The sequence below is a fragment of the Cavenderia fasciculata genome (genome assembly GCF_000203815.1).
Source record: "Cavenderia fasciculata unplaced genomic scaffold Scf_Dfasci-G-b-190b03.r1-5, whole genome shotgun sequence".
NCBI lineage: Eukaryota > Evosea > Eumycetozoa > Acytosteliales > Cavenderiaceae > Cavenderia > Cavenderia fasciculata.
The window spans coordinates 427,637-444,791 of record NW_004457711.1 but is presented as its reverse complement, the minus strand read 5'-3'; the positions used below and the strand labels follow the sequence as shown (position 1 = coordinate 444,791).

At 32.5% G+C, this 17,155-nt stretch overlaps 7 protein-coding genes across 7 annotated transcripts; 2 read left to right on the top strand and 5 right to left on the bottom strand.

Annotated features, from left to right (window-relative positions):
• Positions 1–152: 152 nt before the first annotated feature.
• On the top strand, positions 153–2,803 carry DFA_02664 (uncharacterized protein; the record flags this gene model as incomplete). The annotated part of the gene is made up of 2 exons (XM_004357330.1): positions 153–170; positions 371–2,803. The coding sequence occupies 2 exons, from the start codon at positions 153–155 to the stop codon at positions 2,801–2,803; spliced, it is 2,451 nt and encodes an 816-aa protein (XP_004357386.1).
• Positions 2,804–2,945: 142 nt separating this feature from the next.
• DFA_02663 (phenylacetic acid degradation-related protein) lies at positions 2,946–3,753 on the bottom strand (the record flags this gene model as incomplete). The annotated part of the gene is made up of 2 exons (XM_004357329.1): positions 2,946–3,296; positions 3,364–3,753. The coding sequence occupies 2 exons, from the start codon at positions 3,751–3,753 to the stop codon at positions 2,946–2,948; spliced, it is 741 nt and encodes a 246-aa protein (XP_004357385.1).
• A 274-nt stretch (positions 3,754–4,027) lies between these two features.
• ITPK1 (inositol 1,3,4-triphosphate 5/6 kinase) lies at positions 4,028–5,142 on the top strand (the record flags this gene model as incomplete). The annotated part of the gene is made up of 4 exons (XM_004357328.1): positions 4,028–4,059; positions 4,145–4,289; positions 4,357–4,802; positions 4,863–5,142. 4 exons carry the CDS (start codon positions 4,028–4,030, stop codon positions 5,140–5,142), a joined length of 903 nt encoding a protein of 300 aa, XP_004357384.1.
• A 67-nt stretch (positions 5,143–5,209) lies between these two features.
• On the bottom strand, positions 5,210–8,293 carry DFA_02661 (uncharacterized protein; the record flags this gene model as incomplete). Its single annotated transcript, XM_004357327.1, has 2 exons — positions 5,210–7,986; positions 8,062–8,293. The coding sequence occupies 2 exons, from the start codon at positions 8,291–8,293 to the stop codon at positions 5,210–5,212; spliced, it is 3,009 nt and encodes a 1,002-aa protein (XP_004357383.1).
• Positions 8,294–8,427: 134 nt separating this feature from the next.
• Positions 8,428–9,242, bottom strand: DFA_02660 (uncharacterized protein; the record flags this gene model as incomplete). The annotated part of the gene is made up of 2 exons (XM_004357326.1): positions 8,428–8,739; positions 9,078–9,242. 2 exons carry the CDS (start codon positions 9,240–9,242, stop codon positions 8,428–8,430), a joined length of 477 nt encoding a protein of 158 aa, XP_004357382.1.
• Positions 9,243–9,499: 257 nt separating this feature from the next.
• DFA_02659 (uncharacterized protein) lies at positions 9,500–13,895 on the bottom strand (the record flags this gene model as incomplete). The annotated part of the gene is made up of 6 exons (XM_004357325.1): positions 9,500–9,523; positions 10,072–10,515; positions 10,747–11,478; positions 11,638–12,293; positions 12,370–12,772; positions 13,005–13,895. The coding sequence occupies 6 exons, from the start codon at positions 13,893–13,895 to the stop codon at positions 9,500–9,502; spliced, it is 3,150 nt and encodes a 1,049-aa protein (XP_004357381.1).
• Positions 13,896–14,110: 215 nt separating this feature from the next.
• Positions 14,111–17,154, bottom strand: DFA_02658 (uncharacterized protein; the record flags this gene model as incomplete). Its single annotated transcript, XM_004357324.1, has 2 exons — positions 14,111–16,773; positions 16,845–17,154. 2 exons carry the CDS (start codon positions 17,152–17,154, stop codon positions 14,111–14,113), a joined length of 2,973 nt encoding a protein of 990 aa, XP_004357380.1.
• Between the last annotated feature and the right edge of the window lies 1 nt (position 17,155).

Sequence of the window (17,155 nt, the reverse complement as noted above, 5' to 3'; positions counted from 1 at the left end):
TACGTTTATCAAAATAATAATATTAATAATATCAAAAATAAGAGTTTGGACCAATCATAATATTTAAATAAAATAAACTAAAAATTACTTGTACCTATTTATCCTCTTTGGGAATTATTCTTTTTTTAAGTAATAATAATAATAATATTAATATGTCTATTTGTTTTATGGTACTATAGAATATATATATATAGTATAAAGTGCAATCTAATCAGAGTTGAGTTGAGCAGGGGAGGGGGGGGTACCCGAAAAAAGAAAAAAAGAAAATTGTACTTTCAAAGGAGGAGGGATGAGTACGTTGATTCATTCGAAAATCGATGTTTGTCTCATTCTTTGCAGGCAGCTCTCTAGAATAGATATCAGATTGTAGATAGAGAAAGAGGAGGAAGAAGAAGAAGAAGAAGAAGAAGAAGAGGAAGGGAAGGAAAGGAGAAAAGGTAGTAACAACATGAATTCAATCAACATGTTGCATCCTATGAACAACAGCAATAACAATAACAATGAACTGTTAGTTGATGACATGGGTACTAGTCCACCTGGTTCATCGTTTCTAACCTTTAAAGCAGGTCCTAATAACAACACCTATCTTCAACATCATCAACATAGTAATAGCAATGACAGCAGTGGCGGTGGCGGTGGTGGTAGTGGTAGCAGTAACAGTAGTATTGCCTCATCTTCTGGAGGTGGTGCTCTCAACAACAACAAGACATTGACATCAGGATGGTATGAAGCACCTCTATTTGATACTGGCTTTATCTCTTTTCTCAAATCTGAAGAGTTTAGTGATCTAACAATCATATCTGATGGTAAACAATATCATCTGCATCGTGTCATTTTGGCTCATTCTTCAAAATATTTATCTGATTATTTTGATATTGGAAATAATCATAATAATAATAACAACAACAACAACGGAAATAATAATAATGATAGTGATAATAATAATTCAACCTATTTAATTAAAATTGATAATAATACATATGAATTAAAAGGACAATTTGTGGAATACTTTGATCAAGTGGTTGGATACATGTATGATGGTAAAATTGGTTTAACGCAACACAATTCATTGCCGATACTGTCATTGTCGAGTACTCTACACATCAAAGCTCTGAAACGAGAATGTACATTTTATCTAACGAGATCGATCAACAAGGAGAACGCATTCCATATGCTACACAAAGCAATTCACATCAATTCAGAGGATTTGATCACTAAATGTATAACTGTCATTTGTAAACATTTCAATCAAATCATTCAACCTCATTTCTCTGCCATCTTTTTAAATCATCATATTAATCATAACAATACTAGTAGTAGTAATGGTGGTATATTGAGTGATTCAGTTGATAGTTTATTACCATCAATCAATCGAACAAATATTCACCATAATAATAATAATAATAATAATCAACAAGACTCAGAATTTGAAAATGATCAACATCTCATTTCAGCTTCAACTGGTTCTGATATCGATCAAGATGATGATGACAATAATAATAATAATAATAATAATATAACAATATCTACTAATAATAATGTACAACAACAACAACAAACTTTACCACTATCAATTAATAATAATTCAAATGTAATAATGAATACATTACATTTACAAAATGTAACAAAGATGGTACCATCACCAGTACCATCACCATCATCTGTACCATCGTATTTGGCACAATCCAATAGCAACGATAAATCATTAAATATTACAACTATTCATACGGTACCAGAGTTACTTTCATTGTCTGTGCCAATCATGATTCGATTGATGCGTCAAAATAACTTGTCCGTTTCAAATGAAGCCATTGTATACAAGACCATTGTTAAATATATTCATGCCAATCGATCGACACTCAACGAATCTGATATTGCCTCGTTGTTTGAGGTTGTCCGTTTCCCACTATTCAACTACCAACAATTGGAAGAGGCACAAGAAAATACACTCATTCCAAAACATCTTATCACCGAAGCACTCCTTTTACGTTTAAAGATGCATGAAGGTCCAAAGACAACACCACCAGCACCACTCGATTTAACGGGATCGAGTTTTACAGGTACCAGTAATGGTGGTGGAATACTCTCTTCATTGGCAGCTGCTGCCTCTTCTACTTCACCATCTTCATCACAATTGTATAATCGATCGGCAACAGTATCAAATAGTAGTGATGGTCCAGGTGGAGTGGGAGTAGGCGGAGTCATACTACCAGGGATGGAATTTGACAATCAATCAATGAGAAAGACACCAAGAGCAGCTTATGCTATATCATTGGAATATAAACACGATTTTGATACTTGTGGTGTATTTTATTATATTGGTACTAATGGATACAAGGAGGAATGGAGTAATCCTGCAATGCGTGGTCGTGTACGTGTTACCTCTTCATCGATTGAAAAGGGAAGTGTTACGGAGTGCGTTGGACGTAATCCAAGTGAATGTTGGTCGATGGATGTACCCGCATCGTGGATAGCTATTAATTTGGGGTCTAGTCGTACCATGGTTCCCACCTATTACACCTTGCGTCATGGAGGCAACAGTAAAGCTGATTGTCTTCGAAACTGGACACTACAGGGATCAATGGACAGCAAGAATTGGACGGTTCTATCAAGACATAGCAACGACTGTTCTCTCAATGGTAATTTCAGTACATTTACATGGCCCATTCTCAACTGTACGCAAGCGTATCGTCACTTTAGACTCTTGCAAACTGGTAGAAATTCATCAAATCATAATTTCCTTAGTATCTCTGGTATAGAGTTTTATGGTGATCTTTATGAAACTAGAAGAGATGAACAATAGGTAATTAATAATAATAATAATAAAATATTAATTAGAGTCCCTTTTTTAATTTGTAATTTTAATAACAAACAAAAACAATCAAACAAACAAAAATATGATTACTTAATTATATTATTGTACATATTTATATTTATTATTTAATTTATTTCTTATTATACAAAATCATTTCTGTACAAGTAAACATTGCCATTGTTTTATTATTTGTTGCGTCTGTAAGGATGGCATTCCAAACTTGAGTTGATTTTCCTGAATGAACCATAGTGGCACGACATTTAATTAATGCACCTTCGTTACTAGTACCAAAAAAGTTTGATTTCAATTCAATGGTAGTGAAACCAATCGATCCAATTGGCAATTTACTAAAACATCCAAATCCACAACATGTATCGGCCAATGTAATCAATGATCCTGCATGAATATATCCATTGGCTGCCAAATGATGGTTTCTAACTATCATTTGTGAATCTACTCCTTGATCATCAATTCCAACAATCTATAAACATTAAAAATAATATAAGTAAGAGGATCCTAGGGTAGGGGGCCAATCAAGTTGAACATACTTCAAAATTCATATGATGAGGTAACCCACCAACAGCTCTCTGTTGAAGTAATTTTAGCCATTCTTGGTTTGTTGGTTGATACCCAGTTTGGTTTCTATATTCTTGAAATGATTTCATATCCTTTATGATTTCAGATGCCAACTTTGTTTCATTTTTTGAAGGTGATGAAGAAGAATCGGTTGTATAATATGATAGAGATGATGATGATGACAAAGATGATGAAATCAAAGATTGACTTGATTGTCTTCCAAGATATGAGAATGAGGAGGTTGATGGTGATAAACTAGAAGTAAAAGTATTGTTACTTGTTACTTTTGTAGAAGCAATACATTTATAAAGTGATGGTTTAATATGATTTTGATTCTTTAAAACTGTTGAGAATAGTTTCATTTTAATATAAAGATATTCTAGTTCTGAGTAATAAGAGGAGACAGAGTAATAATATTATTTGTTCATTCAAGGAATGCCAAGATCACCACAAAAAAATTAATTAAAAATAAAAAAATCAAGGTAGAAGAGGTATGAACACGATGTTTAATCTACATTGACTCATAAATTACTTTAAAGCAACATACACATATAGAGAGAGAGAGAAAGAGGAATGACAGATTTAGGAGAGAACTTTACTATAGGTTATTACCTATCAGCTTCTAAATTAGAAAAAATGAAGTGGAAGCAATTTGTAGAATTAGCATGGTATGATATATCATATATATATCATATCTATACATACATATAGAGAGATAGAGATGTTAATTTATTAACATTTCATTAAATGTAGGGAAAGATATAAAATTAAATGTATACCAATAGATTTAGAGATGAAAGAGTTTACAGAAAAGTGTCCATACGATCTTGTTATTCACAAGTTTACAGATGAACTATCAGATTTACCTGCTCAACAACCAACTATTCAAAAGATTGAAGTATGTACTATAGCAGTCTATAGACTTTTTTTGTAAATTTACTTATTCTTTCTTTTATTTTTAAAAGAGAATATTAAAGCAATATCCAAATTTGGTTGAAGTTGATCCATTGGAACATCAAAAACCTGTATTGGATAGATTGACATTGAGTCATTTACTCGATAAATTAAATGAACTGCCATCAGAGTATGCTATTAGATGTCCATCATATGTAACCATTGAAAAGGAACAAGACGACTATAGTGGTTCATTGGCCAAAATCAAGTTCCCTGTTGTGTGCAAGACCATTCAGGCATGTGGCTCGGAAGAGTCTCACAAGATGGGAATCTTTTTTAGCGAAAAGGAACTACACCAATTCAAACCACCAATGTTGGTACAGGAATACATCAATCACAATGCAATCATTTACAAGGTATTTGTCATTGGTAGTTATTTAAATATAGTTCATAGAAAATCATTAAGAAATGTAACTGATAATGGTAATGTAATCAAAAAAATAATAGATAATATTTTGTATTTATTATTTATTTATTTATTTTTTACTTTAGAAAAAGAACCATTATATTTTGATAGTCAAAAACCATTACCATCCTTTTTATTACCAGAAAAGGAATATACACAAGATATGGTCCAATTTCCACACAAGGATATATTAATGGCCATCTCAAACATGATTCAAAAGGATCTATCATTGACATTATTCGGATTCGATGTAATCACCGATGTAACAACTAAAAAGCACGCAGTTGTCGATCTCAACTACTTCCCAGGATACATTGGAATAGATAATTTCTATTCAATATTATTAGAACATGTATTACAAGTTTATAGAAACAAAAAACAAATCAAGTAAAGAAAAAAAAAAAAAAAGTATAAATAATTTTTATTTAATTATTTGTAAATGTTACAACAGTATATAATTAATCCAAACAGATAATTTCGTGAATATTATTATTATTAATATTATTATTATTATTATTATTATTATTTTTTTGATTAATATTATTATTTTGATAAATCCATTTATATTCATTAAATGGATTTAAAGATTTTTTAGTGATAAAGGTACCAATAAATTGATAGTTGGAATGTTGTAAAATAGTGGGATGGGATTCTCTGTTTGTTCTAATGATAATCTTTTGGGGATTGTCAAGGAAAAAGATATCATGATAATGATCACCATTACGTCCTGTATTCATAACCAATTTTGTTACTTGAGGATTGAGTCGAGTGAGTTTGGTCAGTGGAGATTCATTGATTGATAATTTTCGTATTCCTTTGGGAAGAGTTAATTGTGATTTGTATTCTTCATCTTGGTCGTAGAAAAGGCATCTCGGACTTTGAGAAACAATGATTTTGACATGAGTGAGTTTTGGAAATGCAAACAAATTTGGCATCAAATCAAGAGAATCGATTGATACTGCTTGCAATGATTGTACCAATGGACATGAACTCCATTTTTGACCATTTTCGTCTCGGAATAGGTGTTTGTATTGATTGGTGGAGCAAAAGAGCTTCACGAGTGGGATACGTTTTAATCGATTAATGAAAACATTGCCATGATTGATCGTATCTGGACCAAAGTCTAGAATGGGACAACGAGATAGATCCAATTCACAAAGAAATTTATATCCCAAAATAGAGGCAAATAGTTTTGGATAGAAATCTGTGATTGGGACAGCCGCATAATTTGGTGTCTCGATGGCTTGAAACCTTTTAGTCTTTGAATAGTGGCCACGTAAAAGAAATTCTGGATTGAGTCTTTCTTTTTTGTTTTCCAAACCAACCGACAGTGTTTCAATCGATTTACCAACCAAACAATATTGATTTGAAAAGTGATTTTGTAGATCTGGTATGTCATGCCAGTTGGAAAATGCCATTCTCTTGATAAGATTTTTTGAAACAAATTTGAATAGTTTCAAGCATGAACTTGGTATTCCAAATCGAAGTTTGTTGATACTTTGAAGAAGGGATTGTCCAATATAAACACCAACAAAGTCTTTGTGTACGGGGCATCTTGACTTTACCTCTCTAAATTCTTGACATTTTTCGTTAAAAGGTTTTTTGTTGTTTGTTTCAATTTCACAAGTACAATAATAACTATTCCAAGAGTATGTTACAATCTTTTCAATTAAATTAAATGGAAGATTTGGATTATTGATTATTTGTGTTTCTTTAAAGTTTTGTGATTCTTTTGTTGTTGTCTCTTCTGTTGGTTCAATTATTATTTCTTGTACATTGGTTGTTGATTTAATAAAAGTGAATTGTCTGACTCTAGATGATGTTTTAAATGTTGATCCATGATATTCATATCCATGTCTTGCAAAGCTATTAATCATTTGATCAGTCATTTCGAAATAATGGTCAATTAACAGTTTCTTGGCATTTAAAGCACTAAAGATTTGATTGATATAGACGGGTTGTAGAGATGTTGGGTCAATCTGTTTGAATTTTAAAATGGTTACAGATTGTGGAATACTATTGATATATGTTCTAACAAAGCTGTAGTGATTATGGTTGACAAGTTTGGTAATTTTAGTGTCAACAAAAGAGTAGACAGCAGATGTTCTTCCAAAAACATGGAATATTCGCAGGTTTGGCATTTGTTGTGCTGGAATAATATTGCTGTTGACAATACTGTTGGCCAATTTAGTTTCGAGTACAGTTGGTTCTTTTAACCATTCTTTTGGAAGTAAAAGTTTTACTATTTCTCCTGCTGTTGATTTTGATAGAATACCAAGAAATTGTTCTTGTGTAGATCCAAAAGGTTGATAGGATAGTAAATTGATTGATGTAAGATTCTTAAAGCTCGGTATGAATTGTTGTTTAAACATGTTGCCAAAATCAACATTTCTTCCATTGAATGGTGCACAGGCAGTGATTGATTTGATATTCTTAAAGACTTGAGTGATCATCTTGTTGTTGGGTGATTTAAGACTAAAACCATCGAGTTTAAGCTTATCAACCGTACTAAATATCATTGTATTGTTCTCTACAAGTGTACTATCTTTGGTTGGATCATTATCTATGGGAGTTGATAATGTAACGACTTTTGGTGTTTTGATTGGACACAGTTGGTTGTTTAGATGACCCCATGTGTCTTGATTGAGGGTAACGTTGGAGAGGTAATTTGATGATATGAATTGATTGACACGTTTTGATATGCTTAGTAGTTGAAATCTCCATTTGTTAGTGTCTACATTGGGTTCGACAGAGAGTGATTGAGAACCATCAAACGAGACGATTCGATCGATATTGTTCAAATGGTGGTATGTATGCATTGGACATTTCATTCTTGATTCTTTGTGCTTGTCCAACAATGGTAGATAGACTGGCCACATTTGATAAAAATGATATATATCTTGTGTTGGTTGCGTTTTAAATGTATCGGCTACAGTTTCACTATAGTAACATGTACAAATAGACGATTCAGTCCAAACTTGATCTAGTATTCTACTTATGATGAACCACGGCAATGAATATTCAAGTGATCCCTTATTGTAATCACATAAAGGGTTATTGTCAACCATTTTACTTTTAAATTCTATACGATCATTTTGTATCTTTGTGATTCGTTCTATGATTATATCTTTTGAGTGACTCATCGATGATGGTATACCCAATCTTTGACTAATCACTATTAAATCCTTTTTAAGTTTACTCTTTAATTCATCTTCTGTGTATATTCTACTTTCACCTAATGTTATAAAAGAATTAATTAGAACTTAGCATTAGTTAATGTTTACAAATTATTATAGTTTGTTAAACATACCACCACCACCACCCTCTTCACTATTAACATTAGCATTATCTTGATCATAACTCCTCTTTTTAGGTGATCTCTTTGCTGCTTCTTTTTTACTACTACTATTTGTTAAATCTATTACAGTTCTATCTGTTACTGTTGTTGTAGTTTGGTTCACTGCAAAGTTAGTTGCTCTACTTTTTTTGTTGATATGGTCAACATTTGTACAAGTAGTAGTACTCTCCTTCTTCTCTTCCATTGAATGTTGTTTTAAAACAATAGTCTAGATTCAGATCTTGATAACTATAATGATCTTTTGAAAATTCCAAAAAAACTAAATTATAAAAAGATTCATGAAGTTCCAATCAAATAATTTTATTAATTATTTATTTATTATTTATTATTAAGATTATTTATTTTTCTTTTATAAATCCATTTATAAATCTTTGGTTGTCTTGTAACAAAAGTACCAATAAATTCAAAGTTACTTTGATAGGGATTAAGTGGATAGGAAAAATGTGTATCGATGACAATCTTTTGGACATTATCAAAGTTGAATATATCTCTCCTATAATCAGAGATTTCTTGCAACCAAACCATCAATTGATTGACATGTGGATTGTGGACACTAATGTTAGCGACAACTGGATCATTGGATGATATTTTTAAAATACCTGGTGGAAGAGGTGATGCTAGTAGTTTATCCTTAAAATTCTCTATTTATTTTTTCAAGATCTCGATTTCTCCAAGTTAAAGAAATAATAAAAAAGAAGAAAGAAAGATTTCTTCACATTGAAATGACCCATTACAATAATTATTGCTAGACACACTGAGAATGGCTTCATTTACTTTATTTTATTTTTCTTTGATCAAAAAAAGACTTTAGAATTTTTATATTCAAAGGATAACTAGCAACCCATTTCTCGACAAGATTTTGCTATATTATTATAAACATCATCACACTATGAAACAAAGAAAAAATGATTGGTTTAGGGACTGTTTCTCCTCTTGGATAAAATTCGAATTGAATGATTTCAACATACCCTATTTTCTGATTGTTTTGATTTGATACATTGGCGCTGAGCATTATTTGCATTATCATAACATCTGCTACATCCATCATCGGCAATTACCACTGTTGATAAAAGTGAAATGAAAATGATAGAAATGATTAATAATAATAATATTGCTGTACGGTAGGAATACATATTTCAAATTGTTAATTTTAAAAAAGTTGATTGATTTAATTTATAAAAATTTGAATGATGTCTGGTATTTAAAGGTTTCTAAATTATGATTATTAAAAAAAAACAAACATTTAGATTTTGATTTTGATTTTGATTTGGTGATGGAAATCGAAAAATGAGTAAAAAGACAAGATCTACAACTATTATTTTTTTGTATCCAACAAATATTTTTACACCCATCCTCCCACTCATATATGCATAATACTATTATTATTTATTTAAAAAGAAGAGTGACAAATAATCTAAATAATGATAATAATGGTGATAATAATAATAATGATTTTATTGTAAGGTTGGAAAATAGATATTTATGTATAAATTTATATAATTGATATATTGATTATTGATTAAAATCAGTGATTATCTCCTTTCTCAAATAAACCCATTTACTGGATGTATTGTTTGGTTGAGTGTATTGATAGAATGTTCCAATGAATTGAAAGTTGCTTTGATGAGAGATATAGGGGTGGTCGGGATCTTGGCCATGGCGGGAAGTAATTCTAATGGATATCTTTTCGACATTGTCATAGGGCAGATAAAATCGACTGTCTGGATGGTTATAGTGATTGTCATTTTGGCTTGGTAACAATACCAGTTCATTCACTTGTGGGTTGTATATGCTCATTTTGGCGGTGTTGGGACGGTTGAATGATAGTTTAGAGATCCCTGACGGAATCATTGATTGTATTTCTGCGTCTGTTGGATCATTTCGATTGATAATGATTCTAAGGTGTCTGAGCTTTGGTAATCTATCCAACTTTGGAATGACATCAAACGAGTTGATTGATACTGCTTCCAATGATTGTGTCAATGGCCATCCACTTGTATCTTCATCGTCGTCATTTTGGTCACTGAATAAAAATTGACTATCTTTACAATCAAAGTATAGTTTTCTAAGTGGAAGATTCTTTAATTTGTTGATGAATCTTGCACTGTCAAGTTTGGTGTGGGATAGATCCAATGACGTAAGAGATTTCAAACGACACAGAGCTGGGAATAGTGTGTCAGCACTTGGCAAAGTAGTTAGATAGTTGACGCCAAAGGATTGAAAACTTTGTAATTTCGAATAGTGATCAAGCTCTAGAAACTTCCAATTTGGCTTGTTGTTGGAAGAGGCCCAAGAATCCATATCAATTGCAAGAGCATTGATTGGTTTACCCAACAGACAATATTGATTTGAAAAGTGTTCATGATGCTGTGATATTTGTGATTCATTGAAAGAAAACTTGGTTTTCTTTATCAGATATTTTGAAACAAACGAAAATAATCTCTTGCATGACAATGCTATTCCAAATCGTTGTCGATTGATTTGTTTGACCATTCTTTCAGTTCGATAAGTAGATATCTTTGGGATACGATCTTTGTGTAGGGGGCACATTGATTTTGCGACGATGAATTCTTGGGAATGTTTGATATAATCTGCAAAATGATTATGTTTTCTTTCTCTTTGATTTCCACTGTTTACACTACTCAAACCTTCACATGTACAATAATAACTATTCCATGAATATCTGACTATCTTTTCGATCAAATAGTAGGGAAGTAGTGAGTTGTTGACCGTTGGTGTTGTGGGTTCTACTATTTCTGGTGTATTGGTGATTGGAATTACTAGAGTTGGTTTTTTTGTTTTGATAAAATGGAATTGTCTTATTGATGATCCTTTAAATTTAGCACCTTGATATTCAAATCCACATTGTTTGAAGAGGTTGATTGTTTTGTCTGATATCTCTGACTTGCAAGATATTATAAGTTGTTTGACTTTTAACCCTAGTCCTTTTATGAATTTTGGTTCGAGAGTGTTGATATTCCATCCATTATGATAGTAGTGAAATTCACACAACTTGAAAATGTCAATGGTTGGTGGAACGATGACTGCTTCTGGCTTGTTGTATCGATCCACTAGTTTGGTTACTTTTGGATGATCAAACTGTGACATTTTATAGTCAGTGTAGGGAACATGATAGGTGTGTAGGTTTGGCATTTGGATTTGGGGATGGACGTTGCTGATCCGAATAGTTTTGGCTATATTGGTGTTGAGTTTGATTGGTTTCTTACTATTCCACGGGAGTAATAGTTTGATCATACCTGGTGGAAGGTGTTCCAATAATTGTGGATTCCAGTTGTTGGCGCGTGATATATTGAGTGATGTAAGATTCTTGAATCCTGATATCAATAGTGGTTTCCATCTAAAACGAGCCTCCAATGTAAACGATTTCACATTTTTGAATACATTGTGTAGAGCCTTTATATTGGCCACCAAAAAGCAGTCAGCAACCATTGAGAGCTTTTCAACAGAGGAAAACATGGCGGTGTTTTCGCCGTTAAAGCTCGCTACACTACAGTTACCGGTATTTACCACTTTTGGTGCCTTGATTGGGCAATACTTGTTGTTGATATGATTCCATGTGTCTTGGCCAAATGCAAGTTCAATATTGGTCAAGTGCTTGTACGATAAATATTGATAGATTCTTTTGGATAACCCAAGTAGTTGGTATCTCCATATGTTTGCATCATTGTGCGATTCGGAAATGAACCGGGCAAACATGTTGGTTGTTGGATGCATAATATTGTTCAAATAGTGGTATGTGTGCATTGGACATTTCATTCTTGATTCTTTGTGTTGCTCTAACAATGGTTGAAAGACTGGCCACATTTGATAGTAATCAAAAGGGTCGGGACAATAGGGTTTTGTGGTATCTATCAATTGATGACTATAGTAACAAGTACATATATTTGATCCAGTCCAAACTAGATCTAGTATTCTACTGATGATTGGCCATGGCAATGAATATTCAATTGGTCCCTTGTTAAAATCACACAGAGAATTATTATTGTCAATCATTTTACGTTTGAATTCGACTTGATCACTTTGTGTCTTTATGATTTGGTTGATTATTGTATCTTTGGTTTCTTTAGTCAACACTTTAATATTCAATGATTGACAAATCAAAATTAAATCCTTTTTAAGTTTCTTTTTCAATTCTGGCTCTTTGTATATTTGTTGTTGTATAACTTAAGAAAAAATTAAAAGAGTTAGATTTGAATTAATTAATATTAATATTCTATTCTCTCTTTTGTTGATATTTACCTTCTTCTTCTTCACTATCATCATCATCATCATCATCTTCTTCTTCACTTTCATCATCGTCATCATCCAAATGAATTCTCTTGTTGTTGCTGTTAAATCTATTAGATGATCTCTTTCTTTGTTGATATTGAGTTTTAGTTGGACGAAGATCATCATCACTAGTATCACTATTACTGTTACTACTACTATCATCAGATTGATCATCAGTTAAATCAATTTTATTATTACTATTCTTTCTTCTTTTTGTAACATGTTTGACTTTCTCAATCTTTCTTCTTGTATTTTTTGCAGGTTTTAGCTCTTCTCTATCATCATCAACATCGCTAGTATCACTATCGATTTGGCTTTTCTTTTTGACCAATTTATATCTAATATTTCTTTGTTTCATATTTATTGCTTTGAGCTAAATAAAAATGATTCATCTTTATTGTTTGGTAGGTGGTGAAATGGGGGGTAATAGCTATTTGGCGCCAAACTGTAAAATTCAACATAAAAGCCCAGATATAGGGGTGGTGGGGATCTTGGCCATGGCGGGAAGTAATTCTAATGGATATCTTTTTGACATTGTCATAGGGCAGATAAAATCGATTGTCTGGATGGTTATAGTGATTGTCATTTTGGCTTGGTAACAATACCAGTTCATTCACTTGTGGGTTGTATATGCTCATTTTGGCGGTGTTGGGACGGTTGAATGATAGTTTAGAGATCCCTGATGGAATCATTGATTGTATTTCTGCATCTGTCGGATCATTCTCTCCATCGATAATGATTCTAAGGTGTCTGAGTTTTGGTAATCTATCTAACTTTGGAATGACATCAAACGAGTTGATTGATACTGCTTCCAATGATTGTGTCAATGGCCATCCACTTGTATCTTCATCGGAGTCGTCATTTTGGTTGAATAGAAATTGACTATCTTTCCAATAAAAGTATAGTTTTCTAAGTGGAGTATTCTTTAATTTGTTGATGAATCTTGCACTGTCAAGTTTGGTGGGGGATAGATCCAATGACGTAAGAGATTTCAAACGACACAGAGCTGGGAATAGTGTGTCAGCGCTTGGCAAAGTAGTTAGATAGTTGAGGCCAAAGGATCGAAAACTTTGTAATTTTGAATAGTGATCGAGCTCTAGAAACTTCCAACCTGGCTTGTTGTTGTCAGCGTCCCAAGACACCTCAATTGCAAGAGCATTGATTGATTTACCCAACAGACAATACTGATTTGAAAAGTGTTGATGCTGTTTTGATATTTCCGACTCTTCCAATTTGAACGCTCCTTTCTTTATCAGATATTTTGAAACAAACGAAAATAATCTCTTGCATGACAATGCTATTCCAAATCGTTGTTGATTGGTTTGTTTGACCATACTTTCACCATTGTATGTACCAATACTTGGAGCACGATCCTTGTGTATAGGACACCTTGATTTGGCGACGAGGAATTCTTGTCTAAAGTTTTCATCTTCTTCTTCACTTTCGATTTGACTTGTCTTTTTGACCAATTTATATCTAATATTTCTTTGTTTCATATCTTTGATTTAAAAAATGATCAAAATCATATTCTTCTTCTTCATTATTCTTTAGTTTGGTGTTGGTTTTAAATTGGGGGGGGGGGGGGGGGGGTATTGGCGCCAATGAAGGAAGGGTTGGGGTGGGTTGATGAATTATATTAAAATTTATGGCGCCATTTTTTAAAAGTTTGGAAAGGGAAACAGTCTCAATTTAACAAATTTATTATCTTTTCTTAATTGAAATTTCTTAAATATACCCATTTATATTGAACTGAACGATTTGAAGCACCCTTGTAAAAGGTTCCAATGAATTTAAAGTTGGTTTGATCTAATGGGTGGCTGTAGATGAAATTTTGAGAGGACAACCTCATGGAGATCTTTTGGATATGGCTAAAGGGACTTTCAGATTTGCCAAAAGGGTAGCTGTTTAAATACACCAGCTCTCTCACTTGTCGATTAAAATTGCCGATTTTGGCAACATTGTTATTGTAGAACGATAGTTTGGTGACTCTATACGGAAGACTTGATTTGATTTGCTCATCCGTTAATTTAATATTTGCACCCTGGCTATATTCCTCTTGACCGGTAATGATTCTAAGATGTCTGAGTTTTGGGAATAGTTGTAACTTTGGAATGACTTCAAATGAATTGATTGATAATTCTTCCAATGATTGTGTTAATGGCCATCTAGTTGAAATGGATCCATTGTCTTGGAATAGATATTGGTTATCTTTACAATCATTGTAATATAATTTTCTAAGTGGTAAATTCTTTAATGAGTTGATGAATGTGAGTGCATTGCCACTGTCTAGTAAATATTGAGATATATCCAATGAGGTAAGAGATTGCAAACGACTCAATGAGAGGAATAGTTTGTCAACCACAAGTAAACAAAGTTGATTGTTGGGAGGAATGATTTTCAATCTTTTTACTTTCAAATAGTGACCAAGATTTAAAAAATTCCAATTTGGTGAGTAGAAAGGAAGGTGAACAAAAATTGTAAGAGTATCAATTGATTTTCCCAACAGACAATATTGATTTGAAAAGTGTTTGCAATGATCTGCTATTTCAGAATCCCCTATCGAAGATAACATAGATCTCTTTACAAGGTTATTTGAAACATATTCAAATAATCTCTTGCATGACATTGGTATTCCAAATCGAAGATGGTTGATTTGTTTGACCATACTTTCACCTCTATACGTTGTGAAACTTGGGACATGATCTTTGTGTATAGGACACATTGATTTGGTTTTGAGGAATCGTCGAGATTGATTGATATAATTTGGAAAATTGAAATGTTGGTGTCTTTCATCATTGGCACAAGTACAATAATAACCATTCCATGAATATCCAACAATCTTTTCGATTACTATAAATGGAAGTGTTGGATTGTTGTTGTTGTTGTTGACCATTGTAATGGTTGTTGTTGCTGTTGGTGATACTACTACTATTTCTTGTATTGTTGGTGTTTTAATTTCTGATGTTGGAGTTGATGTTTTAATAAAATGTGGTTGTCTTTTTAATGCTTCTTTAAATATAGCTCCTTTATATTCATATCCAAGTTTTTTAAAATGGTTGATCGTTTTGTCTGTTATATCTCGATTGCTGAGTAAAATGAGTTGTTTGGCATTCAATCCATCGAAAATACTAGAGGTTTTAATGATGAATTCGAAATCAACCAAGAAGTTAAGTTTCAAAGTATCAATGTTTAAAGTAGCAATGTGTGATGATTGAAATTGGTCATGATAAACGACTAGTTTGGTAACGTTTGGATGATCAAACAACGAGGATGAGATTGTAGGTGACGATTTGAGAACATGAAAGGTACGTAGGTTTGGCATTTGATTTGGTGGATAAATGTTGCTAACTTGAATTGTGTTGGCTAGATCATCTTTGAGTGTGATTGGTTCGGTGCACCATTGGTCTGGAAGTAATAGTTTCACCATCCCTGCTGGAAGAATGATCAATAGTTTTTGTCGATTCGTATCTTGGGGAGGTGTTGTAAAATGGAGTGATGTAAGGTGCTTGAACTGAGATATCATTTGAAGTTGAAATCGACCATTGTGACTTTTTAAAGTAAACGATTTGATTTTATAAAAGATACTGTGTAACTTTTTGGTATAGGCGGGTGTATAGTTGTAATGATGACCCAACGAGAGTTTTTCAACAGAGGTAAACATGGCAGTGTTTTTTCGGCTGCCTGTCAAACTCGTGTAATCACAATGATTGAGAATTGCCAATTTCTTTGGTGCCTTGATTGGACAATACTGGTTGTTGATATGATTCCATGTGTCATAGTTGATATCAAGACGAATGTTGGTAAAGTATTTGAACGACAAATAGTGGTTGACTCGTTTGGACACAGCAAGTAGTTGAAATCTCCATTTGTTGGTGTCATTGCGATAGGGAAAAGTGAAGGGTACAATAATGTTGATTGATGGCTCCAAATCATTCAAATAGTGGTATGTATGCATTGGACATTTCATTCTTGATTCTTTGTGTTGCTCCAACAATGGTTGATAGACTGGCCACATTTGATAGTGATCAAAACTCTCAGTACCAGCAGGCTGCGATCTTATAGTATCAATCAATTGATGACTATAGTAACAAGTACAAATGGATGATTCAGTCCAAAGATAATCGAGTATTTTACCAATGATTGGCCATGGCAATGAATATTCAAGCGACCCTTTGTTATAATCATTTAGAGGATTATTGTCAATCATTTTGTCTTTGAATTCTAAAAGTTGTATACGACTATTTTGAACATTGATAATACTCTTGATCATTTTATCTTTGGTTAGTTTCATTGATGCATCTTCAATATTCATTGATTGACAAATCAAAAGTAAATCTTTTTTAAGTTTACTCTTTAATTCTTCCTTTTCGTATACTTTTGATTAATAAATAATAAATTAATAATCGAATCATAATATAATAAATATGTCTTTAGTTGATATTTACCCTTTTCTTCTTCTTCCTCTTCCTCTTCTTCTTCTTCTTCTTCTTCTTCTTTATCCTCATCATCATCTTTATGAATTCTCTTGTTATTACTATTAACCCGATTGGAAGATGTATTTCTTTGTATTTGATCGGTATGTCTTGTTGTTTGATCAATGTTATTACTATTCTTTCTTCTTTTAGTCACTTGTAGGTTATTTACATTAAGCTTTGTGCTTTTTGTTGCTTCCTCTTGATCAACCAACATCACATCATCATCATCATCTTCATTATTTGTCTTATTCGTTTGAGCCCTATTCTTTCTTTGTTTCATA